Source organism: Eleutherodactylus coqui, chromosome 10, assembly GCF_035609145.1.
Source record: "Eleutherodactylus coqui strain aEleCoq1 chromosome 10, aEleCoq1.hap1, whole genome shotgun sequence".
NCBI lineage: Eukaryota > Metazoa > Chordata > Amphibia > Anura > Eleutherodactylidae > Eleutherodactylus > Eleutherodactylus coqui.
In genome coordinates this window covers 130,349,169-130,367,124 of record NC_089846.1, presented here as the reverse complement: position 1 = coordinate 130,367,124, position 17,956 = coordinate 130,349,169, and the positions used below count along the sequence as shown (strand labels likewise).

At 39.4% G+C, this 17,956-nt stretch overlaps 1 protein-coding gene across 1 annotated transcript in view; it reads right to left on the bottom strand.

Moving 5' to 3' along the window:
* The window catches only part of GPC3 (glypican 3), a 440,854-nt gene that overhangs the window by 96,626 nt on the left and 326,272 nt on the right, over nt 1-17,956 (bottom strand). The window contains exon 7 of the mRNA XM_066581848.1: nt 5,684-5,840. Within this exon, the coding sequence (XP_066437945.1) occupies nt 5,684-5,840 (157 nt within the window). The remainder of the gene's footprint in view (nt 1-5,683; nt 5,841-17,956) is intronic.

Here is a 17,956-nt window from a genome sequence, read left to right as displayed (position 1 = left end):
GATGGTTTTACTGTGACCCGTACCAATGCTGTGTTATAATTCTTTTATTGGATCTAGTCTCGGTTTTTATTTAAAAAATGGCCAATGTAAGAAAGTAGCACTTTTACCTTTGGGATCACCCCAATTTCATCATAGACTGTAAGCTCTCATAAGTAAAGCTCTCACTAGTATTGTTTGAATAGTTGATTAGTTTGTTACTCTGTAATGTCTGATTTCATTTGTCCATGTATTCCCTGAATATAAAGTACTGTGGAATATGTTAGCACTCAATAAATAAAGATTATTAGTATTTTGAACCCTGACATTTAATGTAAACATAGGAGCATAATCGCAGAAGGGGAATATAAAGCAGGCTTGGGGATTGAGCCAGCTCAATAAGTGGCAGTTTATGGCAGTCTAACCACATATATGCCATGGTCAATGCTGACTCTGGCATCTACTGTAAGTGGTTAGTCAAAGGGAGAGGGCACCCTCTACCATCTTACTGGGGAGCTGAACTGCTGTTATGGCAAATCAGAGCTCTAGTAAAGTGTTCCAGACCTGCCATTGTAGTACTTTAATAAAGCCCTACCATAGATACAATAAACTGCAATACGCAAGGGGACTAAAAATGTTAAAGTGTAAAATGTCTAAAATTATATAAAAAATGAAAAAAAAACTTTCATACTTTTTAAAGAAAAATATAACAAAAAAGATGCAACTGGTATTGCTGAATCTAGCCCATACAATTGAAATAGAATGTTATCTATTCTACATTGTGAATGCTGTAAAAAAATAAAAAATTAATGACAAAATTATGGATTTTTTTAGACACTTCGTCTCCCAAAAACTTGAATAAAAAGTGATCAAATGTCATATGTATCCCCAAAATGGTACGAATAAAAACTACAGCTCACCTCTCAAAAAACAAACCCTCACATACCTCCATCAACAGCAAAATAAAAAAGGTATAGTATCACCATAATTACACCGGCCCGTAGAGTAAAGTGAATGTGTTACTTTTACCACCCAATGAACTCTGTAAAAAAAATTAAATCTAAAAAACAAAGGCGGGACGGCTCGTTTTTTCATTCCAACCCACTTAAAAATCTTTTCAAGTTTTTCAATACATATATGGTATCATGAAAAACTACACCTTGTTGCGAAAAAAAACAACAATTACTCATATGACAATGGAAAAATATAGAAGTCATAGCTCTTAGAATGTCGGGATGAAAAAAAAGTGAGAATAAAAAAAAAGAAAAATAGCCAAGATGGAAAGGAGTTAAAAGAAAGGCAGTCAAAAATACATTAAAGCTGGTCTTTGTGAACATAATGAATCTGCAAATGCAACAGGTGACTATGAGGTTCTATAGCATGGCACATCAAATTGCATCACTACTCTTAGCAGCAAGTAGGAAATTGCCACTACATCGCCAGCGACTTAAAAGTTGGCCCACCCATCATGCTGCTTTAGATTCTCCACCCTCCAAGGTTGTACAATGGCACAGGACTTTACACGAAAAGCATGTTGCCCAATGACAGAGAAACAACATTACTGACTGGAAAGGGAAAGGGAGACCATGGATTCTTTCCTCGCATTCCGCTAATTCCAACAGATTTACCTTTCAGTTTTAAGTGATTACAGTTCCCGGAATGGTTGGCATTCTGTATCACCATCAACAAGGCACAGGGCCTGTCAATCAACTGCTGTGGCATTAACTTGGAGTCACCATGTTTTTCATTCAGGCAGTTATATGTAGCGAATAGAGATGAGCGAGTATACTCGCTAAGGCACATTACTTGAGCGAGTAGTGCCTTAGCCGAGTATCTCCCCGCTCTGAGCGAGTAGTGCCTTAGCCGAGTATCTCCCCACTCGTCTCTAAAGATTCGGGGGCCGGCGCGGGTGACAGGTGAGTTGCGGGGGGGAGAAAGGGAGAGAGAGATCTCCCTCCCCTCCATTCCTCCCCGCTCTCGCTGGCCGCTCCCCACCCCCCACCGGCCCCCTGAATCTTTAGAGACGAGCGGGGAGATACTCGGCTAAGGCACTACTCGCTCGAGGAATGTGCCTTAGCGAGTATACTCGCTCATCTCTAGTAGCGAACTCAAGAGTAGGCCCACCAAATCATTTCTTTATCTTTTTTGGAAAAACCAAAAGTTTTGTTTACAAACAAGTTTTACAATGTATACGCCTGATAGGGTGCCATTATGTATCCCCATCAATAAAGTACAGTGGCCTAGAATAACAAGTGTTTGCAGTCTCCATGGATCATTACACAATGCACGTTCCAGAGGTTTTCAAGAAGAACGAATAATTAAAGGGGTTGTCCCGCGACAGCAAGTGGGGTTATGCACTTCTGTATGGCCATATTAATGCACTTTGTAATATACATCGTGCATTAAATATTGGCCATACAGAAGTTATACACTTACCCCCTCCGGTGCTGGTGTCCCCGTCTCCATGGCGACGATCAAACCTCTTTTCTGGTCGCACGAACAGTCGGGCTTGCGCAGTTAGGAATCCTCTGCTGGATGTGTCCGGGCTCACGAGCTGCGTCCTGGCTCCTCCCTCTTCTCCGCATCATCGTAGCTCAGCCTCCGTCACGTGGTGCCGATCAGCCAATGAGGTGGCTGTAATCGGCAGTGGAACGCAGACTGGAGAAGAAGATCCACGGTGCACCATGGGAGAAGACCCGCGGTGCACCGTGGGAGAAGACCAGCGGCGCCATCTTTGAAAGAAGAATCTTCAAAGCTGCAGATCGGGGATCCAGGTAAGCAAATTTTTATTTTTTTAAATAACAAATGGATGTAATTTAACTGTCTGCTAAGGTGGGGTCTGTGGAAAAAAAAATTTAGGTTTCGGCGCGGGACAACCCCTTTAAATAGATTTTAAAAAAAGAACACAATATTACTGACTGTGAAGTGTTAAAAAAATAAATACATGACTTCATTGATGGCAAGTGGTAAATTGCATTGCTTCATCTATACTGTTCTGTAATCTGAAGATGCTCATATATATATATATATTATATATTTGCTGTATGCTAATTGATTGTTCCTGTTCTTCATAATTCTGAAAAAACAGTATAAAATATGATACAAATAAAGAAATACTTGATTTAGAAATGGTGTTTTTTTGCCTCTCTAATTGGGCCACAAAACCACAATAGCTATTACCAAGTAAGAAGTAGCATTAGAAAACATTCATAGAGAGAGATGTATACCAGGGGAACGCCGGCTATATAAGCTAGTCTTACATAACTACTGAAAGTGTATAAAGAAATAGTAAACTACCGTGTTTCCCCAAAAATAAGACAGTGTCTTATATTAATTTTTGTTTAACTTTTTTACATGTATAGCTGCCTGGACACTATTTAAATTGACTTTTTAAATTAACTGTTAGCAGGGCTTAATTTTAGAGTAGGGCTTATATTTCAAGCATCCTCAAAAAGCCTGAAAAATCATTTTGCATCCTCAAAAATTCTGGAAAATCATGCTATGTCTTATTTTCAGGGTAACAGGGTAATTAAACATTGGCTTAGCATAAATATACATATATATTCAATGACAATCACATAAAATATTTAGGCATACTAATCACGACTTTATGTTCCATTGTCTATCTTGGATACACAGTCATGTATTACAGCTGTTATGAGTAATAAAACTTTCATTATAAAAGTATCCCTGTATCCTTTGTTATTTCACTAGGGTAACATAATAATAAATTTCTTAGCATTGATCGCTTACTAGCATATGTTTATAGTCGCTAACAAACTTTTAGACTTGACACTTTACAAGTTTGCCTAAATCACTACTTTAAGTGGTCCCATGTTATTAGCAGACAGACACAAAGGTTACTCTCAAAACACTGGAAGATAAATCAAAGTTTTTGAGAAAATGACTATTGCTCCCAAGTTAAAAAAGACAGACACATATGGTAAGCCGGGTGTTTAAGAAAAGAACAAGAACAAGGTTGTGGGGTCAAAAAGAAAAAAAAATATGTGTTTGCAACAGTTTTACATGATAATGTAACTCTTTATTTCAACAGCTGGACTCGGACCATAGGGTGGTGCCAAATTCTCATGAGATCCAAGGCTGAGCGCCAAACCCCAAATCATCACATTCAAAGTCACTATTATCATAAGCACGAAAACAATATAAAGTTATACATCCTTCTATTCCAATAAGTAATTAGTGTTCATTTAGCATTAATGCTATTGGCGTCATGCAGCATTTGATGCATAAAAGCAACAATAGTAACAATAACTCAAACAAATAAAGAATATGACAGAATGGATACAATGTTCTTTCTTCCAGGCTTCAGTATGGCGGCTTCAGCATCCATTGTCTCAAGGTTTGTCAACGCAGTTTACTTTGTCTACATTTCAATGGTGAAAGACTGTATCTAAAAATCCCACATTTGGTACTGAAAGGAATGAAACTTCTTTTACTGCATTACTGCGTTTTATGAGTGGCGCCACAGTGTTTTGGGTGTTGACTGGTGATGAAAGATTCTTGGGATGTTATGGAGGGTCTTATATTTTGCCAGATCTTTAGTTTTTATAGCTGTAAAGGATTTAGCGGGTGAGAGATGGGTGCATGTCTAAAAGTTCAGTGTTTGTATAAAAATGGACCAAAAATTAAAATCCCAAACCTTTATGCAAGTGCTGAGAGTGTCATGCTTCATAGAAAGGATGGCATTTTTAACATAATAGGACTCCAAATAAGGACAGTTTTCTTGAGTAACTTACCCAGTCCCTTTAAGGCCATGACCAAAGTCATTTATGCTTTGTTCGACAAGACTGACCTTGTGAATGAGTATACCTACAGCTTGATGCAGCTAACCAACGTATAGAATTATTCTACATATAGTGTGGAGCCACTTTGTATAGACATTGCATTACTTATCCTGAATTACAAGCTGTATTGAAATCCCAGGTTGCATTCACAATTCTGCAAGCTTTTAAACTAAAAACTTTAATGCACTCCTGCTTGTTCAGTGTCTGCACAGACTGTTGCATTTGGGGAAGTGTAGTCCTTACATCAGCAACTGTATCATAAGCTAATGTAGGGAAAACTAACAGTCACACTGCATTATACGAGCTCAGCTAAACGTTTGGCAATTTATCCAATGACTGGTTTCAGTGATGAGCAGCATTATTTTGAGTACAGCTCTGGATATAGTAATGGTTTTCACTCTGAATACAAGTACTGCAATAAATTAGCAAAGTTATTCAACTTTTTATGTGGATTATCTGTAGATATAAACTATAATATGATTATTAAACGTTGGCATACCATTTTTAAGGGGCTTAATGGTCAATTATATATCAAAGGATCACAGTTTCTGTGATCGAAACTCTTTGAATCCACCAATGTGACCTTTTGCAACACTTCCTTTATGGCAGTGCTTAGAGATTCATTTTATTGGAAATACGGTAGAACACCCCAAACAAAGTGCTTAGTGATAGGTTAGTGATTTACATGTAACGCATAGAAATAAAAAAGCCTGATTAAAAAAAAAAAGATCTCAGTGATTCACTTGGGCTGACATGCTATACACAAACTTGGGCGAATTATATCAATGGCATTTAAGTCCTGGATGATATATACTTTCAATACTCATGCAGAGAACACTCAGGAATTCAACAAGGAAAGCACAACTTTTCTTCCAGCCCTGCGACCATAAAAAAAGTCTTACCTGGTATAAAACGTAGCTGATTCCTTATTTTCAGTCCACTCTTTCCTGATCCATTCTCACACTCATCTTCATCATCGCAGTCCCCACTTTGTGAATCTTCCTCATCTGTAATTTTTCCCATGTTTTTCCTTCGTTGTGTTGACATTCCCTTTAAAAGCTAAAGAGAAATGACACATAAGAAAATGAACCCACCACAATAATACAAAGTACGCTAAACAAAAAGCAATACATTAAGTTAATATCAAAGCGTTACTCAACCCAAGATCCTCGCAGTTGACGTAAACCACATGACCAAAGAAATTCTAAAAAATGCTTAGTAAAAAAGTTTGGAATTTACACAAAATCTCCATAAAATCTGGAGAGCCAAACTTACTCTATAGCACAAATAATTCTTTAATACAACCCCGGCAAGGAGCACAGTAAGAGTACTACAGATTAATAAGAAGTAATCAACACAGGGCATAGGACTGCAATGTTGTACCAAGCCAATAATTTGTGTCTCAATGTCCAAAGTTACAGAACCATGAAAGGACTTGCCCAAGGTCAGAGAGCAGCTGTCTCCAGGATTAGATCTGGACTCTTCAGGACAAGTGCCATAACTTTGAAATGTAAGTGGCTTCAGTCATCAAACCACTGTTCAAAAGGGAATATACATCGTAATCTAACAGTGGCCAGCTCTCTAGTGGTTTGAAGCTAGAACAGCATAAACAGGAGATAGAGTAGTTGGAAATAGCTACTGCACTTTGCAGGACTCTCAAACATCAAGGGCTTGACTTAATTCAGTCCAAAAGTCGAGATGGAGGAGGTGCCAGTGGTGTGGATGACATAGATTACACTTTTGGCTGTTACAAATAGTGACCATGAAGATCAAACAAGGGTTATTTGAAAGGACGGTCACGGCAATAGTATCTGAAGTATGACCTCACTTTAGAAGCAAGAGCATCGCTGACTTTTTGTATTTTCTCTAAATATGAGCACAAGATGTGAAGAAAGCAAACAATAATTATCTATAAGACTATTCTCGTCTATCTTTATGTAATACGGTCTTATGGTTATCTAAGGTGCAGGGGATGGCTACTGTCATACATACATATTATAAGAAAATCGAAGTGGCTGAAGGGATGCTGTACATGCGGTGCACCACACCAATAAATGTATATAAAGCACTTAATTTGGGTTATGGTTTATGAATAAGAGGTGTTGTCACTGTACAAACACAGCCTAGTTAATGATTTCAATGCATAATAATTAAGGGTTGCATGTAAAATCGAGATCAGAGAAAACTGCCTTTAAAGCTAGACACAGAGATAAGCAATTTATCTGCAGATCATTAGTAGTAGATCAGGATATTTAGTAGCATTTGCTTATACTCTTATCGTGCCCATACACTGAGAATGGCAGACAATCTCATGTGTGTGGATATATATGGACTCTCACATGATTGTAGATATCAGAGTAATGAAGGATCAGGTATGTTGATTTACAGAATGTGCAACGTGTGACAAGCGAGAAGAGGCCTGCACTCTCTGCGTGTTTCTAAGATGGGACTGAGTAGCCATGTTTCATGATGGCAATGAGTGCAGCATGCTCTTTGTAATCTTGTGCACCGTTGAAGGTATACAACAGGATCTAGACGGCTAATGGAATTTAGGTGATCGAGACGCCAGTGCTTGGATTAAAAGTGCTTCTTAGTGAAATAAGACTAACACACGTATGTAGGTAAATGACAGGCACACCATTTACTTTCAGGCACGTGGTTCTCTGCCTTAATATCCAGCACCAGAAATTGCATATATACAGTTTAGCACTTTATACATGGATAAACAAACTTTGAGGAGGCAGCATCTGAGCTAAGGGAGAGCTATATAGAGAGAACTGACAAGAAAATACCCCTTTCTTCCGACTAACAGTACATTGCCCACTATGAAACACTGTTCTCAAGTTTTCTTATGTACTCATGAAATTCATATAAAGATTCTCTACTGCTCGTCTGAAGCTTTTTGTCTGTGTTGCTGTCCGGTAGAAGGCAGAGCTGACTTCAGCAGACATTAGGTTTGGAAAAACAAACAGTTTCTCTAAGCATCGAGGTAATTTATGACCTGTTGCACACAGGATTTCTTGAAAGTTTACATAAAGCGTCTCTAATTACACCAGGACAGAGGAGAAGGAGAAAATGGGTCTTCATATGGCTGTCAGCTTCCTCCGTGTCCATCTCGGCTCCTCTCCTTCGACTGAACTGCTCACTGCCTCACTCCATACTCCCCTTTTTGACTTCTGTCTTCTAACACTGTTTATCATTAAAAAAAACTGCACAATACAAAATAAGCCAGAAAAAAGCCCCCTCCTTTTTTCCTCACCCCAGAGGCTTGTCACAGCTTAGCTGCAACTAACTCATTTACGATGGTGCCTAAACAACCTTAACTCTTTTGTTTTTCTGACTCCCTCTTCTTATTAAATGAAGTCAAGCATAACTACCCTTTGTTAAATGAACTGGTAGTTAGAACAGTTGCTCTTAACTTGCAGGTAAGGTACTTCTATTCTGTAGTGTCAGTCCAGGTCACTACAGATTCTTGATCCTTTGTTACCATGAGAGATAAGCTACTAAGCACTTTCTACAATGAAAACATATGCATTCTCAACCAAGCCAAGCATGCATGTTTATGGAGGAGTGAAGAAGAAAAAGCATTCTGCTAAGAGCAAATTTACATTTCGAAGAACTTGTGGTTATGTGATAGCCAATACAATAACTAGAAAAACTTCAAATCACTTTATTTAAGTAAAGTGACATTTTGGCGGAAAAATCACTCTAAAGTACTAGCCACTAGGGATCTCTCTTTCTTCTAACTTGCTTTCCACTCCTTGCTGTGAAGTAATGGTAGTGTATAGCAACAAAGATATTATGATAGGTAACAGGAAGTGGAAGAGGGTATTCATGCTCCTCATAGACGTCTATCCAGATGTGAAGGAAAGGAGGAAAGGTCTGGAGGGAGAGAAGCAAACACAGAGATGCTGGCTACTAATATATTACATTACTCATTGTGTTATAGCTACTAAAAGCATAACTACACTGATTAGTACTGCTGTACACTGTCCTCCATGATGAAGTTATTTCTCTGTGTGTGATAGGGAATCTGCTGTTTTCTCCATATGCAATGTATAGATTACAGCATAACAACAGTCTCCACCTACCAGCTCAGGGAAGACTGAAAATTAGAGATACAGTCCACATGGTGGAAAAATTGTGCGTGGCAAGCGCTTGGCTTTTTCCGTCAGCCCCATTGAAATTAATTAAGTGTGACTGCACATGCTCGTTAGCACTCCATTCATTCTGATGTGTGGATGGAGAAGCAATCCCTGCAGTGACAAGCAGAGGGGGACATGAATCCCCCGTTTGCAAGATTAACGGGGGTCTTAGCGGTGAGACCCCCACCAATCAGCAATCTATGCCCTATCCTGTGGATAAATCATTCTTTTAAAGACTTGTTTAAAGGGTCTGACATTGATTTGAAGAAAAGCTGCCATCCAATAGGTGGAGCTGCAGAGGTATTGTTCCATCTCTCTTATTTGCATATATTACCCAGAGGAGCATGTATGGCCTTATAAGTCTCCTCACTCACTTCCTAGATATTTCCACACACCTTCTAAGTGCTCTCCTTAAGGAGATATGATACCCCTTCCAATTCCTTACTTCAGTCATAGGAACAGTCACATGGGATTTAGAGAGACGCAAAAAGCGAATTTCTGTCTTTTTGACTACACCCTGTATAACATACTGTATCTAATAATACATGATTAACAAAACAAGTATTAGATATTAACATAGTAATTATACGGTATTTTGGTTTTCACTTGTTAATTAGCATGCAGTATTTTAGCTGCCCTAGATATTTATAAAAGCTAAGACCTACGTGTTGACAGTTACAATGTATCAACATGTTTTGTGCTTCACAAAGTAAAAACTAAATTTAAAACAAAAACTGCAAAAAGTGGATTTTCAAGTTAATGAAAACTCCCTAAAGTGTCATAATTAGCCACAATGATGATGATTTTAGTTTGGGCTTAGACACATCTCCGAGTTGTGCCAACGCAGCTAAGAACTTCAGCTTGTTTTTCATTCACAAACAGCTTCAGCCCTACGGCACATGTTCTTTTAAGTTCTCTTCTGCTTTATTGTAAGGCAATCTTTCAAGCTCGGTCCAAATATGCATGGATTCAATCAAAAGAAAATATTTCTAAGAATTGCTTTAGTAACATAAAGTATAGAACAGAAGAGAGGAGAAAAACAGTGTCCAACAGTGGAGGAAAACAACTCCTAAACTATCATTAAATAAAATCCTTCTGGGAAACTCCCTGACGAGGATTTGGAAGCAGCCCCCAGTATTCACATTTACTCATTCACATACTTTTCGCTTCCTCAATGAATCAGTACAAAGTTAGCTCTTTACTAAATGCTGTGAACACTTCACAAACTGCCCGCTGTTATTATGAAGTTAGTATTTGCAATTTTTAGGTAAGCAGCGTTAGACTAGCCCACCAAAAGACATGGAATCCTGGGCAATGGTGTGCTGCCATGAGTTGGAGATCACTCAACTTCCATGAGGCCCTTGGGGCAGGGGGACCCAGGCATATTGGCCCTGCCCCCTATTCAACTCATCAGATCCCACTCCCAAAACTAAGGCTACTTGCTGAGACCAAATAACTCACTGCATAACCTGAATCCCCACCGTCTGGTAAATTTACTGTACTACGAGTGCAGGAGATGGGGAACAGTTGGACCACGCAGTGTCAGCAAGCAGTACCTTGTGAGTCAGAAGATGCTTCTACTGTTGGTGGCCGGAGTTTTGGGAGTGGTGCACTATTACTAAGTGGGACCACAGAGGGGACACTACAGTATTACTTAAATGAGCAATAGAGGAGGCAGTATTACTTTGTGGGGTCACAGAGGGGAGTATTATTACTAAGGGGGAAGGTAGGAATAGCGACAGGATAGGGAGAGAGTGCAATGACATGTTGGGGTTGGCAGAAGTCTTCATTGCAATCTGGATCTGATAGAGAAGAAAAAGTTGATGAATCCAAACAGAAAATACATCACCTGTGATCACTAGAGGTGATTGCACTGTAATCTCTATCACTATGTAGAACCGGCTGCTGACTATTATGCGTTGACTGCATTAGAAATATACTAGAACTGAGCCACTGTATCCAAGTCCGCCGTCTTAAAAAAGTTGTCTTATAGGATATATGAGTCCTATGTACACGCCTGACCCTGAGGGTGGAGAACAAAACATGCAACATCCGCCCAGCAGTTGGCTGGACCTAGGAGATACTTAAGTCTGTACAGATGCAAGGTGGACCCCCAGAATAATTTCCTTTGGTGGGCAGACGTGGGAGTTGCCACACACATGCAGCTTTAGTCTCTGTGTTCAGGTTTCGGTTTCTAACTGCAGTCAGTAAGGACTACCAGATCCACACGATGGACCCCATTAATTTACCATGTCTGAAATCGATTGTGATGTCCATTAAATCTGCTTGGATGCTGATGGAGTGTGAACATAGCCTCACTCAAAGCATTAATGGCAAACTTAACCAAGTAATGCAACATACCTCTGTCTCACAATATTCAAGTCACAAATAGTTTGGCCAAGAAGACCCCCACTACACAGAAACGCCCCCTTTTAAAATACCTTTTTATAGGCCTGGCCCCTTGAACAGGTCAGTTTGAGGGCAGTCTGGCAAAATAAAAGACTGTTGGGGATATGAGTCTAATCTAATATCACAGCATAACGAGGCAGATCTGCCATTAGGATCATTCAGTTGCTTGCACTGTTAATAAATTGCAATACTGTGCAGTGTAAGAACACTGTGACCCATTGTCCAAATGATGAAAAATGTTGTATTTGGATCATATGCTTTACATTTGAAACTGTAAACCCCATCCTCACCCCCATTCTGGCAGGTTTGCACATATTCACTTTCCTTCCAGAAATAGCTGAGTCCTCTTCAAAAGATATTATATTTAATCCATTCATTCCTTATATTAAACACCGGCTAAATTTCCTAAAATGTCCTGACATCCATTGTGAAAACATTAGAAAAGGAAATGGTCCGAGGTTGCAAAACAGGGTTTTGTTTCATTTGAGGGGGGAAGCTTAGCCTAGGCTGTGTCAGACATATTTGCCTTGCTGAGGCCTTTAATATTATCTTGAGTCTCAGCAGAACGCAGAAGCCATTACCTCAATTCTACAGGGATGATACAGGTTACTTATTTAAAGGGAACCTGCCATCAATTTTTACTGTAGTAAACTAAGCACAGTTCTAGAATTATTACCCACATCTGTTTACAAAACTTACTTTCCCACGGCTCTTTGTATTTGTATACTTGAGGAATTGTTTCAAATGTTCTGGCGCCATATGTAAATCCTACAGACCAGTCTGCTGGTTGGAGAGGACCATCTCACTTCTCTGTAGGCTTTCTCCCTATGTCCACCCCTCTCTTTTCCTATAATACTATATCACCCACGCTGGGCTTTAATCTCACCGGTGCACGAGGAGATGAAAGCAGTGATTCTGCCCAGAAAATGGAGTGCTCATCAATGCGTGCACCAGCACAAGAATTTGAAGCACAGCATGGATGACATAGTATCATATGCGAAGAGAAGGGGCGGATATAGGGGGAAAGACTGCAGACCTGAGGCATGGTCTGCCCTGCATGATTTACATATGGCGTAGGACCTTTTTAAACTTGTCATTCGTGGATTAATATAACTTTAAATCTGAAACTTTTAAAGCAGCACAGACCTGACTAATTCTTGATAATGGAGGATTTGGACATTCCCTAGAGATCATATTGGGTCATTGTGTTTGCATTCCTTTACTAGGATTGTTTGGGCAATGAGTCACATAATTATGCACTATTTTGTCATTATTTGTTAAGTTCAGGAAGGTAGTCCACCATGACAGGCCACTATGCTCTCTTTGTCTGCTCACACTATAAAGTTAAAACTGGGCTGTGCTATTTAGAAAGAGCACAGCAGTGACTCCACACAGTTCATGTGTCTTGTTCTTTTTCTGATGACCATCATTAATATATTTGGACATATGAGAGAACTCAGATCCCGATAGCCATAATGCCGATTCAAAGTTTAAAAAAGTACTCTAACAGTTTCTTGGTGAGAATACAAGCAGACTAAGATGTCTAGTGAATTGACAAATACAGGTGGAGGCAAAGCACCAGTAAATTAAAAGCTGATGCAATTAACAAAATGTGTTTTGTTACAACTTTTACTACTGCTTTAGCTTCATTCATGCTGCAATTCACAGATTCACAGCCTGTTTAAGTGATTTCTCTTATGTATGAACCAAATGTCTCCTTTTTGTTGTTCTGAATGTATATAATCGATTAAGATGGAGACAGTAAAAGACTCTTGTAGACTTGTGTGTGTTTATAACACCTCATCTGTTGTAAGATTCACAGAAAAAGGAATGCTTGCTCCTCCATTATGCTGCGGAGATAACGACTTCAACTGGAAAGTACTGTCTGTTCTTAGTAACCCTGTGTGTCCTGACAGACAGACTGCTAGAATAGGGAGAAATCTCTTTTATCTGATGAATCTGGGTCATAAGAAATCGTGCCTGTGTGTCAGGTTGGACTATATAGTGCATGTAAATAACCTGTACAAATGAATGTAACACATTATAAGATTGATCTGTACTGAATATATGTACATTCTTTCTAAGGTTTTAGTCTCATACTGGTAGTTTTGTGTTGATTTAGTCTAAAGGCCACCCGATTCCTGCATTAGAGTCTGAGACTCTACTAATGGATTAAAAGACTTCAGGGAAGTTTTCATTAAATAGTTATTCCCAGAATGATATTGCAGCAGGGATTTTGTATTAGTATAATTCTGAATTAGCAAAATCAAAGACTTCAAGGAAATATCCATAAAGTAATAGTTGGGGTAACAATATTTGAAGCTGTATCTCATCTGGGATGAGTAAATAAATGACCAAGATATAAAGGACATGATCCTGCAGAGGTCATGCTCAATTCAAATGTGCACTTCAGTAGTGCCACAGATTAGATGTTTGGATGTGTATAGGTAGAGAACATTTGCAACTGACTAAAGGCAGAATTAAGGGCTTCATTTAGAAGTCCCTGCTTGGAAAGATGTGAGATTTTGCTCAGAGCATATAGAAATGAGAAGTAAAACAGTAAAAACAGTAAAATCTGTTATACAGTTATGTTACCTAGAAGGAGTCAATTTTATTCTCTGCAATGTCCTAAGAGATAAGGTACATTCCAGTGGGAGAGGTACATGCACTATAGCCAGACAACATTGTGTATGTAAAGAAATGTGTAAGTTAATAAAATCTATGATATTACTGCAAAAGATATATAATTTTTGGTAAATCTGATCTTGTTTTTTCATCATTAGTATAATGGATTTGTTATTTTTGTGAATTTCTATGTGTGTGTGAAGGGCCTGTATATGTGTCATTTGTTATCTGTCTGTATACAGTACGTTATATGGTTCATGTGTATGATTGGATCACTGGATATAGACTGGGAGAGACATGCCCAGACAGTTAGCTAAACCATAAGGGGTAGAGCTAGGCGATGGAGGAAAAATAGAATTTCTATGAATGGACAGTTTTTGTCCCTCCTTAACACAGCGTATCTCAATTTGAGTGTTTATGTATATTATTGATGTGTGCACAACACAATGCACATGGTATATATATTGGGTTTTACTTGTTTGAATAGTATGGAATTATGGTGCTAAAACAGTCATGAGACAATTGTGTGTTTGACAAGCCTGATAAGTGCATTACAAACAGAATCAGAAGAGATCCCGAACTATTTGACAGCAGGAGCCGTCTGTCACTGATAGCCAGCCTCCTGCTGCAACAGCCCGGGTGCATCGGGACAGTTAAACCCTTCCCTGACAGGATCTATGTAGATAGCGAAATGCAAAGGGTTCACAGAGGGAGCGCGCCCCACTCTGTGACGTCATCGGAGAGCCTGACAGGTTGCCACTGCAACAGGACGCCAGCTACAGGCGTCCTGCATTGTTATTTCCTATGATCGCTAATACAAGCGATAATGTATTGCAGGACAGAAGCCCTGCAATACCTTATCATAGTGATCATAGGAGCTATTGTACAAGTCCCCTACAGGGACATAAAAAGTGTGAAAAAAAGGTAAAAATAATGTAAGAAAAATGCAAAAAAAACCTTTTTTGTGCTTTTTCCCATATTGGCATACATTTTTTTTTTAATTAAAATCCCACATTTGGTATCGTCATATCCGTAACAATATGTACAATAAATTGAATATGCTTTTTATCCTGCACAAAAAACACAATAAAAGTGATCGACAAAGTACGTATCCCAAAATGGTACCAATAAAAAATACAGCTCGTTTTGCAAAAAAAAGCCCTTACTGAGCTCCATCCATAAAAAATAAAAAAAAGCTATAGGACTTTGAATGCAGCGATTTAGAAAAAAAAATTCCAAAAAAAGGGGTTTTGTAGCAAAAACGTGGAAAAACATAAAAAGAAAAGAAATTTGGCATCGTTGTAATCGTACCGACCCACAGAAAAAATGTATTGTGTCATTTAGGCCTCAGTCACACGGGCGCATCGGCACCCGTACACCGGCGCCGATGCGCCCGTGTGACTGACACCAGCAGACGGACGTACCTGCAGACGGCCGTCTCTCTGCAGTGCTGGAGGAAAGAACATGTGACCGGCTCCATTGCCGGTCATGTGTTCTTTCCTCCAGCGCTGCAGAGAGACGGCCGTCTGCAGGTACGTCCGTCTTCTTCCTGCAGTCACACGGGCGCATCGGCGCCGGTGTACGGGTGCCGATGCGCCCGTGTGACTGAGGCCTTATGCTGCAGGATTAACGCTGTAAAAAAAACACCAAAAAATCTATGGCAGAATTGATGTGTATTCTCTCCCTGCTATCATAAGAAAAATTAATAAGAGTTTTACAATATAGTTTTATGTACCCAAAAAATGCGCTAATAAAAACTAGTTAGCCACGCAAAAAATAAGCCCTTATACGGCCACGTAGACGGAAAAATAAAATAGTTATGGTTTTTGAAAAATGGAGATGAAAATTCTCCAAAAATCGTTGCGTCCTTATGCCCAAAATAGGCCGTGTCCTTAAGGGGTTAAAAAAGTGTATATTGAATAAGTGCCAATAAAGTTATTTATATGTATTTCATATCACATTAGGTGTAAGTAACTAACACTGCTTGCTTGCATTGAATGTTTGATGAAAATAACATCTTTTCCAAGTGTGATGTCTACACCATAGATAGGTGATTTACTGCTGCACATCTAGACACTGGCCTCTTTCTTGTATTAGTGTCATAGTTGCTGCTGCATCTCTTACAGATGAAGTCACAGATATAATCCTGGAAGATGATTTAATTCTACTGGTCCTTAATGGAGTTCAGGAAATTCTTCATAATACACAAGTTAAGTACCTTTCCGCTGTTAGGCTCACCGAATACAGAATGCTCTCTTAACCCCATCTAATGTCACAATTAGGAGTTGTTTTGTGTTAAACCCACCTATATGGGTCCAAATGGGGGGAAGGGAAGAGAAGAGTAAGAAAAAAATAGTAAAGACCACAACCCACAACTGCCTTTAATTCCCAAAATCAGTAAATTAGGAAATGCCAAAGAGAATTCCAATGCTATATGTAGTTTCTAAGTTTTTTAGATGGCTTCAGATATTACAAGGATGGGTCATGCAAAACCGGAAATGAACTGGCCATGGAAGATGCAGTACTACTATGACAACCACTCCCACTTAAGACATCGGCCTACAGGGTAGAGTAAAAGGCCCTCACTGACGCATGTAAGACAGTTGGAGGTAAGACTGTAGGCTAAACACAAAGTCCAGGTACTCTGAGCATAGCCTGCAATTATGGGCCTATTGGCATAGTATAAGCTTTGTGGGATCCTTGGGTAAACCAATCCGAAACACAGAAGCAGTGTCTTTGTTGTACAAGACTTTAGCTCTCGCCAAACAGGTAGTCATAATCAAAATCGAGGGCATACCAAGGAGACAACTCCTGAGGCCCTAGGGAACCGGAGAGCAGATAAAGCAGCCAAAGCAGTGGCCTGACAACCCTTGGATGAGGTAATGGCTGTTAACTTGCAACTAACCAGGCATGGATACCTCTCCGTTGTTTATTTTGCAGGAACAGGCCTCAAAAGAGATAAAGAGGAGTGACGCGAAAAAGGCGCTCTACTCTACGATGTCACATTTGAGCCACGGACCAACTCACCAGTCTGAGGAGGTAATGTGTGGTTTAGTGTCTTCTGCTTTGATTGTCCAGGGGTTTAACAATGCTGCAACAAGCCAGCATTGTCTGTGCCTGTCGTAGCCAAGGTAGGATGGTAAAGGTTACGGCCCAACACACTGTGTGACTATCTTACCTGTTTTAGAGAGTGCACGTGGATCTCATCCAACTGACAGAGGCAGCCCAATTTGAGTGTATCTTTGTCTATGTTGATCCCTTTTACATTGTGACCACAGCTATAGAAAAGAATATGGCTAAGAAGCCATTGTCTGAGCAAGTACGACTCGTATGTCAATATGGAGTCTCCTAAGGAAATAGAGGGTGATAGGGGACCACAATTCGTTAATGGAGTTTTAGAGAAGATTTAGAATCTCTTGATGATTGTACAAGTGTCTTACACATCACGGTTCACAAAGTAGTGGCAAAGAAGATAGGCTTTAAGACTAGCAAGGACAAACAGAAGGAGAACATAATATCTTCTCATTACTTTATACTCTATCAGGAACGCACCCAGTAGAAATATTTTGCCTAAGACACAATTTATGCACCGTAGAATAATACAAAGCATCTGCATTTGATAGTGATTAATAGTCGAGCCCTATAAAGTAGGGTCACGGGCACTGCAAGAAAAGTTTTCTGGAATTATATACCGGTGTATATATATGAGGGGTGCTGATAAGTCTTTGGGTTTGTGTTCTTTTTTGTTTCTATGGTAACGAATGTTACATTACATGAAAGTCTTATGTGTCTAATATATGTTTTCAAAATTTAGTGTTTGTAGCTTATGGCAACAGTGATCTCGGCACGCGGGAAAACAAGATGGCGGAGTCTAAGGCGATATTCACAGCAAATAGGAGCAGAGGAGTGATAGAATTCTTGTTTCTGCAAGGAAAGTCCACGAAGGATATTCATGGTGATATGTCGCAGACATTGGGGGATCAATGCCCGTCATAT